Source organism: Athene noctua, chromosome 7 (assembly GCF_965140245.1).
Source record: "Athene noctua chromosome 7, bAthNoc1.hap1.1, whole genome shotgun sequence".
NCBI lineage: Eukaryota > Metazoa > Chordata > Aves > Strigiformes > Strigidae > Athene > Athene noctua.
The window spans coordinates 41,645,777-41,664,915 of record NC_134043.1 but is presented as its reverse complement, the minus strand read 5'-3'; the positions used below and the strand labels follow the sequence as shown (position 1 = coordinate 41,664,915).

The 19,139-nt window shown below is 36.2% G+C and overlaps 1 protein-coding gene across 2 annotated transcripts in view; it reads right to left on the bottom strand.

Annotated features, from left to right (window-relative positions):
* The window catches only part of ITGA4 (integrin subunit alpha 4), a 40,181-nt gene that overhangs the window by 6,219 nt on the left and 14,823 nt on the right, over nucleotides 1-19,139 (bottom strand). Inside the window, exons 10-24 of one of the 2 annotated variants that reach the window (XM_074911010.1) lie at nucleotides 18,620-18,731; nucleotides 15,546-15,640; nucleotides 15,080-15,170; nucleotides 13,693-13,738; nucleotides 13,157-13,311; nucleotides 11,500-11,654; nucleotides 8,128-8,277; nucleotides 6,781-6,857; nucleotides 3,924-4,074; nucleotides 3,069-3,167; nucleotides 2,558-2,637; nucleotides 2,126-2,212; nucleotides 1,511-1,601; nucleotides 701-808; nucleotides 309-428 (exon numbers count right to left, since the gene is read on the bottom strand). In XM_074911010.1, coding sequence (XP_074767111.1) covers nucleotides 309-428; nucleotides 701-808; nucleotides 1,511-1,601; nucleotides 2,126-2,212; nucleotides 2,558-2,637; nucleotides 3,069-3,167; nucleotides 3,924-4,074; nucleotides 6,781-6,857; nucleotides 8,128-8,277; nucleotides 11,500-11,654; nucleotides 13,157-13,311; nucleotides 13,693-13,738; nucleotides 15,080-15,170; nucleotides 15,546-15,640; nucleotides 18,620-18,731 — 1,617 coding nt within the window. The remainder of the gene's footprint in view (nucleotides 1-308; nucleotides 429-700; nucleotides 809-1,510; nucleotides 1,602-2,125; nucleotides 2,213-2,557; nucleotides 2,638-3,068; nucleotides 3,168-3,923; nucleotides 4,075-6,780; nucleotides 6,858-8,127; nucleotides 8,278-11,499; nucleotides 11,655-13,156; nucleotides 13,312-13,692; nucleotides 13,739-15,079; nucleotides 15,171-15,545; nucleotides 15,641-18,619; nucleotides 18,732-19,139) is intronic. The other variant, XM_074911011.1, reaches the window with a different exon arrangement.

The following is a 19,139-nucleotide window of genomic DNA, read 5'->3' as shown; positions in this document are numbered from 1 at the left end:
TTGATTTGTTACTGAATTTCATCTGCCATTCTGTTTACCCACTCATTCAGTTAGGTAACGCTTTGGCAGTTCTTCATAGGTGACTGTCACCCACACTGACTTCAGCGACATGTCATTAATCAACTTTCTCATCTCGGTTCTCACCTCCTTCACTGAAGTCACTTAAGACTACACTGAACTTAGCCCAGGTCCCACCACAAATCCCTGGAAGACTGCTCTGGTGACCTAATTATGTAAGATACACCACTGTCTTAAGGCTCCTTCATAGAGTCATTTATTTCTCACTGATGCCAAAAGACAGACCTTACCATTTGTCTCTTAGCAGGTTTTGAAAAGAAAGTGACAACATCCTTTAATATGTTTTCATTTTTTTCTGCTGCACTACAGTTTCTTGGATATTTATTATAGAAGCACTGTCCAACTGTTGCCTGGAAATAAAAATAACATCACTGTTAGAATTTAAACATCAGATAATAATCAGAATATAGATTTCTGAAAGGGAAGAAGCTCAAAAGGAATGTAAGTTTTACTTTCAGAATTCTAAAACACATGGGGCTGAAGATCAACCTATTCTTGTTCACTCGCTTTGCCATAGCTAACAAACTGAACACATACTCGGTACTAGTTCTGCTATGCTCTGCTTCTCTTTTTCACAGAATTCATATAGCTAATAAAAAGACATTAAATAACCTGTGCTTACCTTGATATCCAATGTGTTGAATAATTTGAAGTCATTGGGTGGAAAAGCATTAGGTATCATTATCTCTAAGTTTGTATTTGGAGCCATGCTTGGTCCTACATTGATAACCTTGTGGGGAAGAATGTTGTACATTTAAAACTTTACTTCACGATGGCTATTCAAGTAAGAAAAATATACATATAAAGTATAAATACATAAAACTTCACAGAATGGGGCAGCACCTTGATTTGTTATGCTGTCATGAAAGTGGATTCTGCCAGGAGTTGTAACATTTTGCTTAATTCATTCTGTAGGTTTACTGAACCCTTCACTTCTCTGAACCCAATGAGTATGCAGTGCTAATCTGCGATGACTACCCTGAGGTCATACAGACTGCCTTCTGGGAGAATATGCAAAAGGAACTAGGAGAGATTAGTGTCTAACTCCTGCTTTTAATCCATTGGACACAAATCTGATACCTATAGATCCTCTTATAAGGAGCTCCTAGTTCCTTTTGCTTAGGGTAAGATAATTCCTTTTGTGGTGTTTTTTAATGGAAGAAGTGGCAAGTCAGAACTGCTCTACCACTTTCAATCCTGCTTGTGCTAAGTACTTTTTCTCTAACCATTCAGTAGAAGAGCCCAAACACAGTGTTCAGAGAGGGATTAACAGCCACTTCCCATCACTAATGCACAAAAGTTGCTCACCATGCCCTTGTACTCTCAAAAAAAGTTCCCTTACTGACTGTGCAGGATGTCATTAGATACACTGGAAACCTAAGCATTAACCTTCAAAATAAGGATAATAGGGTTTACAAAGAAAAACTCTTACATGGAAAGTGAAGTTGATATTCTCCTTCATACACATAACTGGTGAATCTTTTTCATTTGTTCCATAAACAAACGAAGCTGGTGATACAAATCTACAATGGTTTAGAAGTTGTTAATTAATAGAATTGCTATATATCATTAGCATAACTTTCTGCTCCATGCCATCTCCAGTACAATTGGTTCTAAGAAAATAACCAAATTTGCATTTAAGTAAACCTAGGAACACTGAGTGCTTCTATCTTTGTACTCTTTCCTCTTAAAAAGGCAGATGAATTAGAAAAAGCCATAAATCCTCACCCAAAACTACGCTCCGTGAATGCCCCACAACAAACCCAGAACATGGTTCGTGTTAAGCAAGGAATCTGAGGATCTGCTGTGCTTTTATTAAAGACCTCACTTTATAAAAGAAAATAATAGTCTGTTAAGAGACAAGTTCAAAGCACCCTATATAGGTATGGTCTCATCTCACAGTAATGAAACCAAAATCTTAGAAATTGCCATCTCATTCCCAGGATTCTTCAGCTACATCATGCTTCTGCTTAAAAGCTTTGGGAATTTAGAATAGTAACAAGACAACAGTTCTACCAGTGTGCAGGTATAGCAATAGCTGACTTACCCATGGGCATTTAACTCAGTCTCATATTTGAGAGGTACAGCTAAAGTCAGCACGTTATCCATCAACATGTTCCCATCTTCATTTTTACTATAAAAACAAAATGAAAGAAAAATGAGTATGGAATACATCATCGTATGCTATGCATATTTCTATAAACAAATATTAAAGAGACTTTTCAGCTTATTAAAACAAAAATATTTCATTAGTAACAACATGTCAGGCAGTAAAAAAAAGAAAATTTTATACCGGCAGAAACCTGCTCGTTATTTAAGTATCTATTCTCTGGGGTTTTTTTGTAATTTCCCTGCCTTTACAGATTTGCAACCGATCTGCTTTCTTTCAGCTGTGCTTTGCTAAGTCTTTCCACTGTCCCCTATTCTGTTTTCCAAAGCTAGTAATATTTTTCACTGAGCAATTTTTATTAGACTTTACCAGGTAGCATTAATGATGATGTTGAGGTCTTCTTCTGCTCTGGTAAACGAGCTTGCATCCAAGAGGAAACTGAAATCCAGCTGTAGAACAAATAAAATGTTATTTATAGCAAATGATAGTGTGTCTTAACACAGTTTAAATACAAATATCTTATTAAACTAATTTAGAATTTCCTGCTCTAAAAAAATTCCTAAGAAAATATTTGCTTTTTGTGTTTTCTGCTCCCTTTCTATTGACCTAACACATTTGTTCATAGCCTTAGTCAGTTCACTTGTCTAGGAAGCCAAGCACAGTAAGTTGATGCATAACACAACATTGTCCCTTAATGAATTATTCCAGAGAGTGTTTAAGCAACTAATTTTAAAAGCAGCAGAGAGATTCGGATACCAGCATGATAAAAGACGTTAGCTGGGAATGGAGAGATTCTGAAAAGCAAGGGGTTTTTCTCCCTGAAAATCCTTATAACGTATTTAGGGTGTTTTTAAAGCTAGAAACTTCATACATAGCTTACCTTTGATTTTTGATCTACATATAAATAACCAACACTGCACTCAAGTTTCACGGCATGAATTTCTTTATCTAATACTTCACAATGTATCTGTTTTTCTTCCTAAAATAAAGAACAAATTATTAATGATTAAAATAAAACTGCTTTTTTGCAGACATTTTAAATTACACGCACACACCAAAATTGGGTGGTTTTTATTTCCCTGGACTGATTGATATTTCACTGATGCAAATACAGAGAACATTCGTATTATTCATGACTACTTTAACATAACCTTATATTGGTCCCTGTATCCTGTTACTTGCATCTTCTGTTTGCCTGTACTGAAGCTAAGGTGCATACATCAGACCCAGACCCACTCAAGCTTAAAGCCAACCTCTGAAAGGTGTCAGGGGGGTTCTACACTGAGAGCGGTTATTTTAAAAAGGCAGAAAGAGGGACCAATTATATTTGTGACTTCTCTGTAAGACTATGTTATCTCTTAAAAAGAGCAGGTTCAGTGAGATCTTTGTGATGACCAAGAACATGATCGCCTGACAAAAAGTAGCAGTAACATCCTGAAATACATTTAGAAACTTTTTTTTTTTTTTTTAATTTTAGTTGTTACCATCACATGCTGTTATTGAAATGATTTAAGTCACCTCTATTCATTAAACTGCACATGATTTAGGTAGCTAGAATACTGAGAACTTTAGAACCGGAATTTCGTCAGGTTTTTTTGGGGGGGTGGGGTGGTGGTGGTGTTGGTTGTCAGTATCCAAAGAAACTCAACAATTCATTAACATAATTTGAAAAATATCTGGCTGAACACCAAAAATACCAAAGGATTAGTGTTTCACAGATTTTTTTTGTTCTTACCGATTCTAAAACTCGGATGAAATAAAGACCTTTAGGGATCTGAATGTGGAGGACGGTTTCATATGCATCATCTCCACCATTCTGCAGAGAAATGTTCAACAATAAAGTCTTCATACTTCCAACAGCGAGATACGTTTTCTTATCATGAGGCCTATAAAAATAATTATCATAAGTGAAAAATAATTCTATATACAGCTTGTATGCCAAAATTTTCCTTCATTGCTCTTTTAGTTAATTTCATTTGGTTCTGACAAAGCTCAGCTGGAGATCATTAGGAAGGTTTTTACTCAGTTCTGTAACTGAAGGTACTACACAAGTTACATGATGGTCAACTCCAGTATTGTACTTAAGGTCTGAGGTTATTAATGAGAGAGAAAGAGAATGGTTATCAGACCAGTTGTGCTTCTGGCTTTTACAAGATAAGTCCTTTCCTTTACAGATGAGAACGGCAGTGTGCTATCACTACAGTATTTTCAGACATTATTTCAAAATTCACTCTTTGTACTCTAAGTATAGGAGTGACTATGAAACAGGTCACAAAGAGGGCAAGTGAACATGCCTATCATGATCTATGCAATGTTCTATAATCATGTTACAAGTATAGACAACCTATGGGGGGCTAAAAGTAAACTTCAGCTTGACATTAAAGTTTAATTAAGACTTGTGGAAAGGCTGCCTAGAAATAGACATTTATCAGATATTCTGGCTCGAAACCAAAGCATTAGTCACTGAACACCTTGGGGAAAGAAGCTGGCACTTAGAAAAGCAACAGAAGGTAAAAGCACTGCATAAGCAGATAGGTTCCAAAACAAAAGCGAATTAAAGAAAAACGCAATGTTAACATTTCAGTGGCTTGATTAGGTTTAGGTTAAATTTTAAAGTTGTTTTTCTAGTTATATGCTTACCGTTCAGTCCTCTTATATGCATTAAAGCCAAGCTCATTAACAAGATGCTGTCACAAAGATGCCTCCCAGCTTAACACACAAGTACACAAAAGCACCAGGTGCACATCTGGGACTACAACAAAGCTGAACTAGAGCTTTTCCCTGGTAATCATATTTCATTCTTCATTAAAAAATGCATGATGCGGACTAGAAATACACAGAGCAGGCCAAAATCTAAGCAATTTAAACAAAACATGATAGTGTATACATGAAAACTCGTAACTCAGTAAGTAAAGCATTACATGGACATCCCTATTTAATTTCATTCTTTTAAAAGTGTTTGCTTTGCTGTTCAAGGATAATGAATGCATTCTGTCTAGACAACATAAATTAACGCTTCACAGCTAACTAGTTTTTAATCGAGATTCTAGGGGCACAATGTAATATAAGGTGATACTTCACACCTTAGCAAGATATTTAGCCTATTTATTTACACTGAAAATCTCTTACTGGTACCTAATGCCAAGCAGGTATGTTGTAATCTGTTTTCCTTTCTTAGGGTTTTGAAGTACTTACAAAACTGTATTGCTGAATGGAAATGCTGCATGATCTTTATTTCCAAAAAGTTTATGATCAAATAAAGTAATTTTCAAGCCTAAGCAAATGAAAGGTCTTAAGACTCATGCTACAGGCCATGTGTTAAAGTAGGCAGAAAGATACTAATCTTATTCTGAAATCTATGAAGATGAAAGAGCTTATGCTCAGGACCACACAGGTGTGGTTTATCAGCATTATGTGACTGTCATCATCTTGTGGTGTCATTTTAGGTTGTTCAAACTAGCATTTCGATTAAAGTAGAATCAACTTTAAAAGTGATAAAATACACAAGAAAATCTAGGTTACACACAAAATACCTATCTAGCTGAGATTCACAACAGGTACAATTTCTCTTTTTGAACACAACGACCCATATTTCTTCCTTTGAAGTATAATATTCAAGAGAGAAAAGGGTGGTAATGATAAAATACAACCGAAAATCATATAATTAAAATCCATTCTGAATAGAAACAATGGTACATGACTTAAAACTTTCCAAAGATGCTGCTAAATAGAAGTACATCTCACAAAAGTATTGCCTGGTGTAATACACATTCTGTGAGACAATAATAGTTGTATTTAAATACTTTGAAAATGCATTAATTATCTTGCATAACAACAGATGTAAATATGATACCTAATTGGAACAAATGGGAAAAAATGAAACATATTAAAGGGTATATAAAAATAATTAGGGACATAAATGAAAAAAATCAAAAAACAAGATTAATTTTGGAAAATGCAAGCTAGTTCTATGTAGAGAAAAGAAGTCTAAACCTCACATAATACTCAACCATCTGGTGTCTCAATCGGCAGTATAAAACTGAAGATGTAATAGTCTTAAGTAAATGAGGAAAAGCAGCCACTTATTTTATAATTGAAATAATCAATATAACAACGTCTTAGTACAAAACCAAAGTATCTTCTTTGTACAGTGCAAGTACAGTATCTCCATAAAAGCAGCAGAAAGAATTGATAGCTTGTCAATATAACAGCAGTTATGATGTCTACATATTGAGCATGCACTGTGCACTGTATCTTAGCCAAGTTACTTATGAAGTGTAGAATACAAGTTTACCTTTCTGTAAATTTGCCTATAAATATATCTTCTATAAAGATGTATTTTATGAGCTGTAAAGTCTTCTAGTTATGCAAGAACAGTTCTTCAATTATATACATTTCTGTTACACTTCCTGGAAGATTTAAGATTTTAAAATATTCTTCAACTAAACACAGCTTCACTCCTCATATTTTCTCAGGGAATCCATAGTCTGCTTTTGCAAATTAATGTTCTTTATATACATAAGATTAAGGAATAATTTAGATAAAATCTTACTGAACCTCTTTCAAAAAACTGAAAGCCATATTATACTTACTTTGGAAAAGCAACTTTTCCAGAAATGCTCAAGTCAGCAGAACAATTTTCTTCGGAGCAAAATCTTGCAAAAACAAACTATAAAAGACAAATTTTAAAGAACACGTTAGGGTGTTGTGCATTACAGTGACTAAAAGTATTTCCAAAGAAAGAAACCTATCACGTTGTTATCTGGAATTGGCTAATAGCTCTTGCTCCTAAAACCAATTCCATCAGGCTGTGATTTGCCATTTTCCAAACACATTGCGTGCACCCAGAACAACAGCGAGGCGTTCCAGTCTCTCACAGTTAAACAAGTGGGTGTATGCTCAGCTGATTTTTGAAGAAGTAGTACATAAAAAGGGCAGTGTTTTAAAGGGTCCAGAAACAAGGTCTCTGCAGTCTCTCCTGTGATACAGCATATTAACTTTTGTAATAGAGTTTCATTACGCAAACTTTACTTATCATACTGTTGGTAAGGTTTGATGAGACCAGAGACACGGTGAGTTGCATGTGTCCGTGCCTTGGTTATCAGTATGCTATAGAGCATGTTTAGGTCACTATATTCAACAACACCCTCTTTCTCTCTAACTGCAGATTCTAAAACAAAATTCTGAATGAAGATGAAAAGGAAAAGCATGCCATTTAAAAGGAGTTTTTATTTATCTCGGAGATTCTGATAGTCAGCTGTACCTGAATTACGTGAAGCTTACTGTTTGTGAAAAGTAATAATAAGTTTATGACCATTTAATAGTTAAAAATTCAGAGCATCCTGACTTTTGCTTAAGACAGAGTAAAAGTCTATTCACTCTTAATAAGGTTTTTTTTTTGAAAAAAGTTAATTTCATATTCTTTTAAGGATGCAGAATACACTTTTTTCCCCTACAGACTTTGTGTCTGAAAATCTGCAATACCTTTGTAGAACTAATATTTCAGCAACATCGTTGAAACACTCCAAGATTAATACCAACACAGAATTAATTATAAATGACAATTTTATACTGGAAAGTGACTCATCCTGTGTAGCTGACAAAGAACGAGTATTTTAAAGAGTGAATTTCATACCTGTGTGTTTTGAGGTATATAACATTATATATTCTTGCAAATTCTCTGCAGGTACTTTTTTTTAAAAAAATCAAAATACAGACTGTATACCCGCTCTGCAAAGGTTTGTTTTAGCAAAATATTAGGCATTTTTTTAGAACGTTGGTTTATTAATTAAGATCAAGGAACTAGGTACTGGTCTGAAAAATGCATTCCTTTGCATACTATGGATGTGTGGCGCCTTTTTTAACTGTTCAACAAATATTCACAACAAAATGTGAATATTTACTTACTGCATTTGAAAAAAGAGAACTCATACACTAACCTTGCTTGTTATAACATCTTTTTCTTTTCTCTGTTGAAGAACGGGTTGAAGTGGTGAAAATTCTTGAGCATTTCTTTTCTGTAGAATATGATGCCCCAGATGATAACTTGCTTCAACATGTACAGGAGTCAAGATATCCCTTACATCTTTCTATGAAAATTGGAAACCTAATGAGTTAATCATATAAAACAAGACATGTATGCTTATGTTTTAAAGATTGTAAGGTTCCCTAGAACCAACTTAAACAGGAACATTTATTTTTGACACGGAAAATAATTTCATAAGCCATATGGCTCATTTGCTTTTCCACACATCTCTGTTGACGAAAAAGGTAATCAGAAACACAGATAAGCATAACTCATTCAATGACAGCATCAGGCATTTCAGAATGGAAGATTCTTATATTAAAATAAGTCCTCATGAATAGTGAACCTCTTTCTGTCAATAATACTGCCTTACACACCTATGAAATGCTGTACTGCCCAAACAGAAAATTAGGCAAAGGTTGGCTAAAATGGAGGAAGTTAACCAGTGGGATAATGTCAGACAAAACCCATGGATATTTCTGTATGAAAGCAAAAGTTCTCCCATGGTACCACTAAAGCAGGTCATGACTGCATTTTATTTTTCTCCCTCTTTATTTCCTACTCTGTATTAAAAAGATTAAACTCCTCAATAAATGCCCATTTTGTACACGAACCCTTGACTGTGTAGGAATGTTGCATATCAGAGCCCAAACTACCTACTTGTGGAAACTGAACAGCTTGAAGCACCGAGTACTAACAATAGCAAACCTGATTAAATTACTCCCTAAGTGTAGGAGATAGACAGACATTGATTGTCCCTCCACATGGCCACTACTACTTTAATTCTTATCTGCAAGCTTGCTTTGGCCAAATCACATATTATCTAATTCATAATAATTTTCCACAAGGTCTTCTCTGCATCTGCTTTATATTACTTCCATTATACTAATTAGCTATTAATTAGGCTTTACTCAAAATACATAAAACGTACATTGTCTCTTGCAAGGACTGTACTTGACAGACATTCACACTTACTTAACTTTAGAAGCTTCATATAACTACAGAAACCTCAGTGGGTGGAAGGAGATGCTTATAATGCTATTAATTAAGAATTAAAAAGAAAACTGAATTATATGGAGGAAAAAATACTAATGATAACTATAGGAACTGATGAGCCAAATCATACCCTTCCTCCTACACAGATACCTGCTGATGCTGGTACAGCAATCTGTACAAGGTCGGCTGTCAGTCAGATCTCTCTTAGCTTACTTTTAAAACTCTTAGTGGCAATTTGCCATTGCTCTTGTAAGTAATGTTCACTTAGGTGCAACTACAAGTTCAGACGCATCTGGGCAATTTTCCAGTAGATAACAAGCCTTCCTTTCTACCCCAAAGCTTCATCGTGGAGTATTGGCCTCTAATGGTCTCATAAGCAAAAAATTTGTAAAAGGAAGGAAGAGACTTATTCCCTGAAGGGTTTTTTGTAGCTGTAGATAATCAGGTCTATTTCCCAGACTCTGTGCAAGACCAACTGTACCAAACATCCTAATAGATGTTTCTTTCAAAAGGTCACAGAATTGCTACCTTAAGAATTTTAAAGAAAATTTAAAGAAAAGGCTAGGCAAACTAGTCTATTATTTTATTACCCTTGTTTCCCCTACCATTTAAATACTCCCTGTCCTTAGTATTTCTTTAAAGAATTCTTTTCCCCCTTAGATAAGGACTTACAGGAGATAAATTGGGGGGGGGGGGTTGAGTTTAATAAAACATGGTTCCTCTGTGTCTCCTAGTTATTATTATTTGTTTGTGGTTTAGGGCTTAAAGTTTTTCCCAGTTATTCTCCAAAATTTTTGCTGGAATAGGCAAGAGTCTAAGAAGTCTGACAGACCAAATCACTTTTACTATTTCCTGTCCAGTGAATTAACTTAAAAATATTATATCCTTGTCCCGACTGCAGTTGTTTTTACTTTCAGGACAGGTCCCTCATTCATCCTTCAGAGGGATACATCAAGCATGAATACAAAGGTTCATTTCCTCCAGGACAACAATGACTTTGAGACTACTACTGTCTTAGGTTAGGATCTTACTGATTAGATTCTTACTAACTCATTTCCAAGCCAGTACCATCCTCAGTTTCAGAGGATGGTTGCTGTTGAATCAAACTCTACCTCTGAAGAAACCAACAGCCAACTTTGTCCTGCTGGGTAGCTGGTACCATCTCTATTATTGGTCTTGGTACAGGTCTCCCTGGCTAGCTGACACCTTCCAGGTCTCCAACAGCCTTTTGCTGAATGCCCATTTGCCCTGGCAGCACTTTATCTCTGTGACTTCTCCTTGAAGCCCTCCTACCACCTTCTACAACAAAGTTGTCTATACACTTTCACAGACAGAGAACTTTAACCATGTTCACTACAAATCTGGTCCTGGATTCAGGGTTGCTATGTCCAGGAGAAGGATGTATCTGAGCAGGATTAACTTTTGTTAACAGAGGAGTAGAGAGATCACTTTTTCAGCACAGTGCACATTCTTCATGTTGTTTAGCTCTAAATTCTTCCATGAAACTTGCGAGTGCTCTTCCTACCCTGTTTCCACCTCTTGATTCTCTGAGTATTTCCCTTGGTGAGTGCTGCATCCCTTACAGGAAAATATCAAACAACTCCAAACAAGTGTTCTTCATGCCCTGTTAGCCTTTGGCTTCTTGCAACAAATTCACAAAACAGACCACACTATAAACCTCGAACTACAGACTCTCCCAGCAATCGTTTCACTTCCTATGGATCAGGAATGGTTTCTCTTATCAGGTGAGTCTACCTCATCTACTCCCAGTAAAAAGGTGAGCAAGACCATACATGTATTCTCTGAAATAGTTACAAATGACAAAACATAATAAACATTTTCTCTGTGCAACTGCAAGTTTAAAGATTTTGCATTAAAGAGGGAATGGGAAAGTTCCCTAAACATGCGAAAGTTCCATCAGCAATGTTCAGCAGAAGGTGTATGTTATACCGCATCATTCTTGGTTGCTCCAAACTAGCCTCAATCCATGATCTGTCATCCATAAAGAAGGGTGAAAAAATGTGAAGAATGCTTATGTCCTACTTCATCACTCTGATTACTATTGTTATGCACACTCTCACCGACATAAGAGATAGCAGACCCACTGACTGTCCCACAGACAACTGAGAAAACATCAGCATTAAAATATATTAACTGTGGAAGTTATGAACACAACTATCTTACTTCCAAAACGATGTGATGCGAGTGTAAACAAAATAGGTTCTTTTGCAGCAGGTGTGCTTTTCAAAGGAGAACAATACGGGGCAATACATACTGAAAATTACATTACCCTCATAAACGCTGGATGATCTTTGCAGGCAATATTGTTGCTGTAAATCTTTACATTTCCTGAGATTGTATCAGATGTTCCATTGGAAGAAAAATAAAATCTTGCTTGTGTATCCACTTTTCTGTTCACATCAACACTCACATTATAAAGCAGTACTGCAAAATAAAACCAAGAGAAAAGTTATAAAAACTTTAAGTTTTATAATTTTAATGAATTTATGATAGAAATTACATCTTCTGACTCACTTCCTTAAGTATGTTCTATAATACCCATTTTGGAATGCTCTGCTTAAAAATTCTCTGACATAAATCCATACCCAATGAAAGCTTCTAGTCCTCTGAAAATTGACTGCATCATGACTGATTCCTGATACACACTTTTACATCAGGGGTAGTTTTGTCAAGTTATAGTTTTCTACCAGAATCTATTTAAAGAAAACCTGCTTCAAGTTACTTCCAGGGCTGACATTAAATTTCAACAAACAGGTAAGTCAACAGACTGTCAAATATTGTCACAGTTTCTTCTATTTAAGTTAGCATGAATTGCTACAACAACAAATTGCAAATAAGTTTCAGAGCATTACTGATCTCTTACTTCTTAATCTCTGCCAAAAGTTGAGTGAGGAGATCTAGATTTTCCTCCAGAATTTCCTATTTAAGTTAAAAAGTCTTATGTCAGAATTCAGCAAAGGTAATCCAGTCTGACTGCTCCTATTTCACAACAAATATGAATTTCAAAAGATCTGAACTCGAAACTTTACAGTTCATTGTTGGATGTGTTCTCTGTAATGTCTTCCTAAAAGGATACTGTATATTCTCATACAGAAGATGTAAGCAAATTAATTTTATATACTATATATTTGCAGGGCTGTTTGCAGTTTACAAATAGCACATGACAAGCAGGTTAAAAGCACCCAAGCAACACAGTCAAATTTAGACAGTACATCATTTTAAAGTAGTTCACCATGAATATTCCCTCCAATAGATATTGCTTCAAGCAATACCAGTTTTTGCCAAACACTAAATATGCATTATATAAAACAAAATACAAGATATATTTTCAGTAATTTTGATGGGACACCCTCTCTTTCACATAACGTTCCGTAACATGATCAGGCACCTGAGCTGCTTTATGGAGGGAATGCCTTTTCTCTCTTGCTAAGTGGAAGACTGCATCCTACAGCAGTCCCATGTGGCTTGGTCCACGTCTGGGAGGACTGCTTTTAGAGGATATCTGAATATCATGCTGAATAATCCATTTGATTCTACATTAAGAAAAGACATTCACCCACCATTAATTCCACTTAATTGCAAAGCAACAGCCCATACATTTGCATGTGGAAAGTTCAGACAAACTTGACAGACACTCCCGTTAGGCACTGTGCAAAACAGAATATGGTCCCTGGGCAACTATGTAAAAAAATGTGTTCATGGAGTAAGTGCACTCTATTTCTTCGTGAACCCTAACAGCATATTAACTCATTCAAAAACCTATCGAAATGATGGATGTACTTGTGATGCTGTGAAAGGGACCATCTGAAATGGCAACATTACAATGCGGTTCAGAAGCATAATAAACTAAATGCCAATAGCATTATTCTGTAAATAGGTACATTTAAAATGAATACGTATACTGGAATTTTTTTCAAGTAGCTTACCAATATAACCAGGTACCTCTCGTCCTTTATAGGTAAAGCATATCTTCAAATTCATGCAGATGGCAGGCTGGTCATTTTCCATGCAGTTTAAATTAGTTCGATTTATTGAATTAAGATGTTTTAAAGAAGCTTCAACAATTATCACTGGTTTTGTTCTAAGAATAGAAAAGTGTTAATGTTCACAAAACACTTCAGACATAGTTGACAGAATCTCTGAAGAATATAACAATATCTGACAATCTACTTTTATATTTCATAATTATAATTTTTTTAAGTTATCTGCATTTTTCAGGATCGAAACAGTTGTATGCACATTATTTGTTGCCTCAAGAATTTTCAGAATGATACTTTGTTTCTTCAAGGTGTTTACTTAAATGTTTCAGCTGTAGAGCATTCTAGAGCCTAATAACTCAAGTTCAAGATACCAAGAAGAATATCATGAGGTTAACGTAGACTACTGAGTTTTATTACACTGCATTAAAAAAATGCAGCTAGATTGTATTGTCTTTAAAAGCACTGAAATGTAGCAACCTCACCTCAGCACCACAGCAGAATCAGAGAGAAATGCACCAACTGCTACATCTGGACAAAAAAAATAGATCAGTAAGCATCATTTGTCAACAGGAATTACTTCTTGGGTACAAGCATTTTGTATTCACCTTTTGGTCGGCATTAAAACACCGTTTACCCTTTATTTATTAGAAGGAAGTCATTATTATATTCAAAAGTGGTGTTCTCCATCTAGAGGATGATTCCTCAAGTACTTGTCCGCTGTCCATTAATGCTGCATGCTAATTTCCTGGACTTGCAGATACTGGTAATGTGATGATTTGATTTCTATTCCACATTTAAGTGGCTGATACTGAAGGACAATTCAGCTAAATAGGAGGTACTTGTGGGGGTTTTTTTAATCCAAATATTCAATATTACTATATACACATACATAAACAATTCAGTTCTACATATATAACTGTATATATTGTATGTATGAAATTATACATATAGATAGAAAAAAAATGATTTCATTATTCCAAACTAACTGAAAACTATTCATGCAGTAAGGAAAGAAGTATACACTATATATACACCTCTCAAATGAGGTAGCATAAGTGAATCATCAGATGAGTCTAAATGATACAAGGATCTGAGTACATGACTGCCAAACAACAGGTGACCTGACAGCTGACTACTTGTACACTACCTCTCAGCTCAGTATTACAAATTAACCTGGATAACTTTTCTCTTGACATAGCCAGAGCATACAACATGCAGTTCATGATAACTTTATGCTTTTACACCCACGGGGCAGGACAGGCAGTAACTGACATAACACTTATCTGCAAAATGTCAAAATATTTTGACAATATGTATAAAGCGACGAGTATATACTCAGAACCAGCTAAGCTGTTTTACACCAAATTAGCTCTTCTGTGTCATGCCCACAAAGAACTCCACAACAGTCTTAATCCAACATTGTGAGCCCTGAGTCAGGTTACTGAATTATTCACACACACTGAGGGTCAAGGAGCCAGTGACACCTGGCAAAATCCAGACTATGTGAAGACCAGTAAGATTTTTAGGTTAGCACACTAGGCTGGACAACAAACATGCTTCCAGTGCCAAACGAGCTCACTGTGACATTAGCAGGTAAGACGGCTGCCATAAAAATAAAAATTATGTTTCTCCTCCTCTTATGCACTACGATCTTACTATTACATCATTCTCAGTCCTTCAGTAACAGATGACCGTGAAAACTGACCGTTTGCCTCAGCTTTTTTTTTATTTCCCAAAATGCAAGATGTGACATGTCATCTTAGTAACAGATTTTGCTTCTGTTAGAAATAACAAGTAGCATTATAGGGTTGTTCCCTATGAACCTCCACTCTTTTAAAAATTAAAAACAAATAAAATTGTTTCATTCACCTTGATAACCATTGTTATCTGCGTCAATGCCACCTGCTATGGATTGTCCAAACATGCTTAAAGAGTTACCGACTTGCTGTCCTTGTATTCTCTGAGGAGGAAAAAAACAGCAGAGAAAATTATTCTTGGAAAACTAATCTCTGAGTTACAATTTCCACTGAAAAATGTTAGCAAAACTATCCTGCTGCTGAAGGCAGTTTCATGCTTACCTATGAAAGTATACCTCTGAAAGTAATATTCCTCAATTACTGCAAATGTTATGTCCCATAAACCCTGTCTGAGGCCTCCAAAACACTATTTTTCTGTTATAGATTATGTTATGACTGGAAATCACAGACTACGTAAAAAATTTCTGAAGTCTTTTAAAGTACCTCAGATGGTCTGAGTGTTAAATGAAGGGAAAACCCTTTTGAATTTAAACTTAAGGTTTTTCTTGACTGATTTATTTTTCATTGAGAAAGCGTACCTGTGAAAACGATGGCGTTATTCCATCTTCCCTGCCATTGTATATATAAATAACCCCTTTTAGATTATCTTCTTGTGGAGCCCCAATTGCTACATCTGTGAAAATAAACAATTTAATAATAATCACTTGACTAGGTAACATGAATAAGGAAAAGTTAAAGAAATCCAAATCATGACGCATGCCATGCCAGACCAATTTTACTTGACTGAAATAAAAAAAAGTGATGAAGCTAGATATAAGGCAAATGGAAACAATACAGACCAGCTCTGTAATCTGATTCTGCTTTAACTACTATGTTTCTGGAAAACAAGGGCCAAATACAGCCATTTTGGTCAAGAGAAAGTCTGTTCCTACCAGTACTGAATGTGATGGTTAAGAGGTTACCATGGAGAGTAGCCAAAATTATCGTGGTCAAAAAAAAAAAAAAAAAAAAAAAAAAAAAAAAAAAAAGCAGCCTTGTATTCATGGAACTATGATTATTTTCCTGCACTCTGCTGTTCCCACATGGATTAAATCACTGAAACACAAGAAGTACTCTTACTGCCTGAAATGAACCCTTTATTCTTCTAGGAAATGTCTTTAACAGCTGATAACAGGCTTGAACAGGCATTTAACAAGGAAATTAAGGCAGCTGGTTTGTACAAAGGGTATGATTTATGCCTACATGATTTAATCCCAGAGGGGTGTGGCAACACATAAACCACCCAGCCACCCTCAATAGCCCTTACCAAAAAGCCCCATGGTTCAAATAGCCAGAGGTTGTTAACCAAAAATTGGAGGGATGGAGGAGGAGATGAATGACATCATCTTGAAAGTCACTAATATAAATTAGTATTTGTGAACTATTACTAATAATTCACAAGTGAGCAAAACTGAGCCATCTGCAAATCAGAAATACTGTATGCCACACCCAACCAAAATCAGAAGAAAAGCAAAGCTCTGACAATTTGATTTTACTGAACAGTTCTGACTGAATCCTTATTGATTGAATCCATACTTTGGTAGCTAAAATTATGTCTCTCTACTGGTGACATGAAAACAGGACAGCCAAGCTGTATTAATTAAAGTTACACATCTGTTCTTGAGGAGGTCAGGTTCTACACCAACACCATCATCTTCATAGGGCTGACACTGATGGTTTAGATCACTGAAGAAGTTTGCTCTGCTGTGCTTTTTTATTACTTACTACAGACAAATGATTTCTAACACTCAATTTCTCCTTATATTTTGCTTCCAGCTGTTTTTCTTGCAAAATTTCTTTTCCTGCTGCCACTCTCAATATTGTCTCCACTTTTTCTTTTCAATGTTTTTGCTCCCTCCCAAAGCTAATCCACTTGTTTGCCTCCCTCTACAGTTTTAGGAAGCTCATTTTACATTATATTCTGTGTCATACATCTACTTTGCTATGCTGCTATTAATTTGATTTTACTTCTCTGTTCCCTAGCCCTACATTTGGATACAGTTTTTCTCTGCAGTTTGCAAATGTTTTGGGGCAAAACCCGAAACTTGTGTATAAAATTGTGAAGGTAATGCAAAACAGGAGAAATGAAATTAACTGGAAGTTCAAGGAACAGGTACCAAAGAAAGGAAAAAAAAAAAAAAAAGAAAAAAAGACTCCTTTAAGGAAAAGGACCAAGAACACAAGGCAAAGGGAAGAGTGGAAGAAGAAACCTGGATCATAACTGCAAATAAAAAGGGTAATTCAGAAGCATGAAGAAAAGATGTGGATTTGGTAACGACACACCCCAGAAAAAGCTGACAGTTTTTGCACAAAGGGTATTAGCTCCCTGCATACAGTCCAAGTTTTGATGATGGAAAAACTGAAACTGTTTACGAATTTTTGAACAGTAGTAAACTTCTGCCGTATTTGTACCCTGTCCCTACACAGCCTTTTATGCTGGCCATTCTGCTGGAGGGGAAGCGCATGCCAGTTTTTCAGACGGGAATACTGGCCATTCCTGTCTGAAACCATGACGAGATGAATGAAGCCACTGGGCCAGGCCCCCTCTGCTTGTCTTCAGTCTAGCTGGAGGCTTCTCAGCCAGCTGTGTTTTTGCAGGCTACCTAAACAGCTAGTGAATGGTCTTGGAAGGAAAGAGGATGAGAGCAGTTGACCATGGAGCATTCTGTAGCAAATACACTTTAGGCAGCCTGACTGGACACAGAAGGGAAGTAGAAGGCCATGAGAGTCATTCTAGATGTTGTAAGACACCTTACATCCTACCATCTGTTTTTTGTAACTAAAATACCTTTTATCTGTAACCTTCACATGGCATTCTCTTTTCAATGTCTGTTACTTTCATGCATATTGCAGAAGTTAGACACAAGCCTGGAGACTGTCTGACCTCTGAGAGGTTCCACCTAAACAATATCAATGGAAATTTCAGCACATCTCATACTTAGAGAGGGTGTTTCAGCCTGGATGGTGGGGAAGGAAGGGAGAATATTTTCAGTTTCTGTTTAAGCATACAACTTTATATGCCTGAAACAGTTGCTCCTGTATAGACAATAAGAAAAAAAAGCTCCCTCAAATCCCCGTTAACATTTTGAATTCCCTACTGCAGCATGGCCATCAAAGTCCTTCCCTGTGTTCTCTGTCCACTGGGAGCCCCTGCTAGGCAATTTGTGTGTCACCTGAGGGCCTGACTGGGAAGTGGTAGCAATCTCCACTTGCAGGTTGTTTTCGATATCCCCACGTGTTTAGCACTTCCATTGGTGTGCAGAAGCAGATCTTGACTCAATGTGTAATTTTTATAGTGTTGGAAAATTGCCACATTGTTCCCCAACTGTTGTCTCGAGATGCCTAAAACAGGATTAGGGATTCCACTTGAGGTCTACCACCCAAAGTTACAGAATATGTTATCACCTTATGATTTATTAAAGCAACAGAACCTAATTTCTTGGTATTACATATCAATGACTGTGAGGCAGCTGCATTTCAAATCAGTGGCCTAGAAAAGAAAGGTCAAGTTACCAACTGAAAGTCTTCTCAGACTTCCATAATCATCCTGTTTATTGTGACAGTCCACTACTCTGAGAGAATCAAAGCCAAGGGGTTTCTTTCAGATACTTACCTTCAAAACCATCATTATCTATGTCTCCTAGATTGGCTATGGACTCTCCAAACCTGGCTGCATATGAGTCCCTCCCGCTGAGCTCTATGTTCAGTTCTACCATCTTTGCCTCCTGAAGGAAAACAGAGTCAACAGCACATTAACAGAGCATCTTCCAGGTAACCTGAATATTACTAAAAATGTTAAAACTGCCTTGGAAGCCAATATATAATCCTACTGAACTCCTTGGTACTGAATTGAGCATTATTTAACAGTATTTAGTGTAAGAATAATAAAGAATAAGAAAGTTTTTCTTTAAGAAAGAGAACAGTAATGTGTTCCCACAGCAAAGACCTGTAAACAATAGCAAGCTTCTATCAGAATACAGGGGCCTACTGCTCTGAGAAAACTGTATTTGCTGAAAAAGTATTAAACAGTAGCTGCTTCAGAGCTATTGTGTGTGTCTCAGTTAGTTGTATGTATCCTGGAGTGACTCTGCTCTCTCTGAAGAAAACGTGTCATAAAAATGTTAATTGCAAGC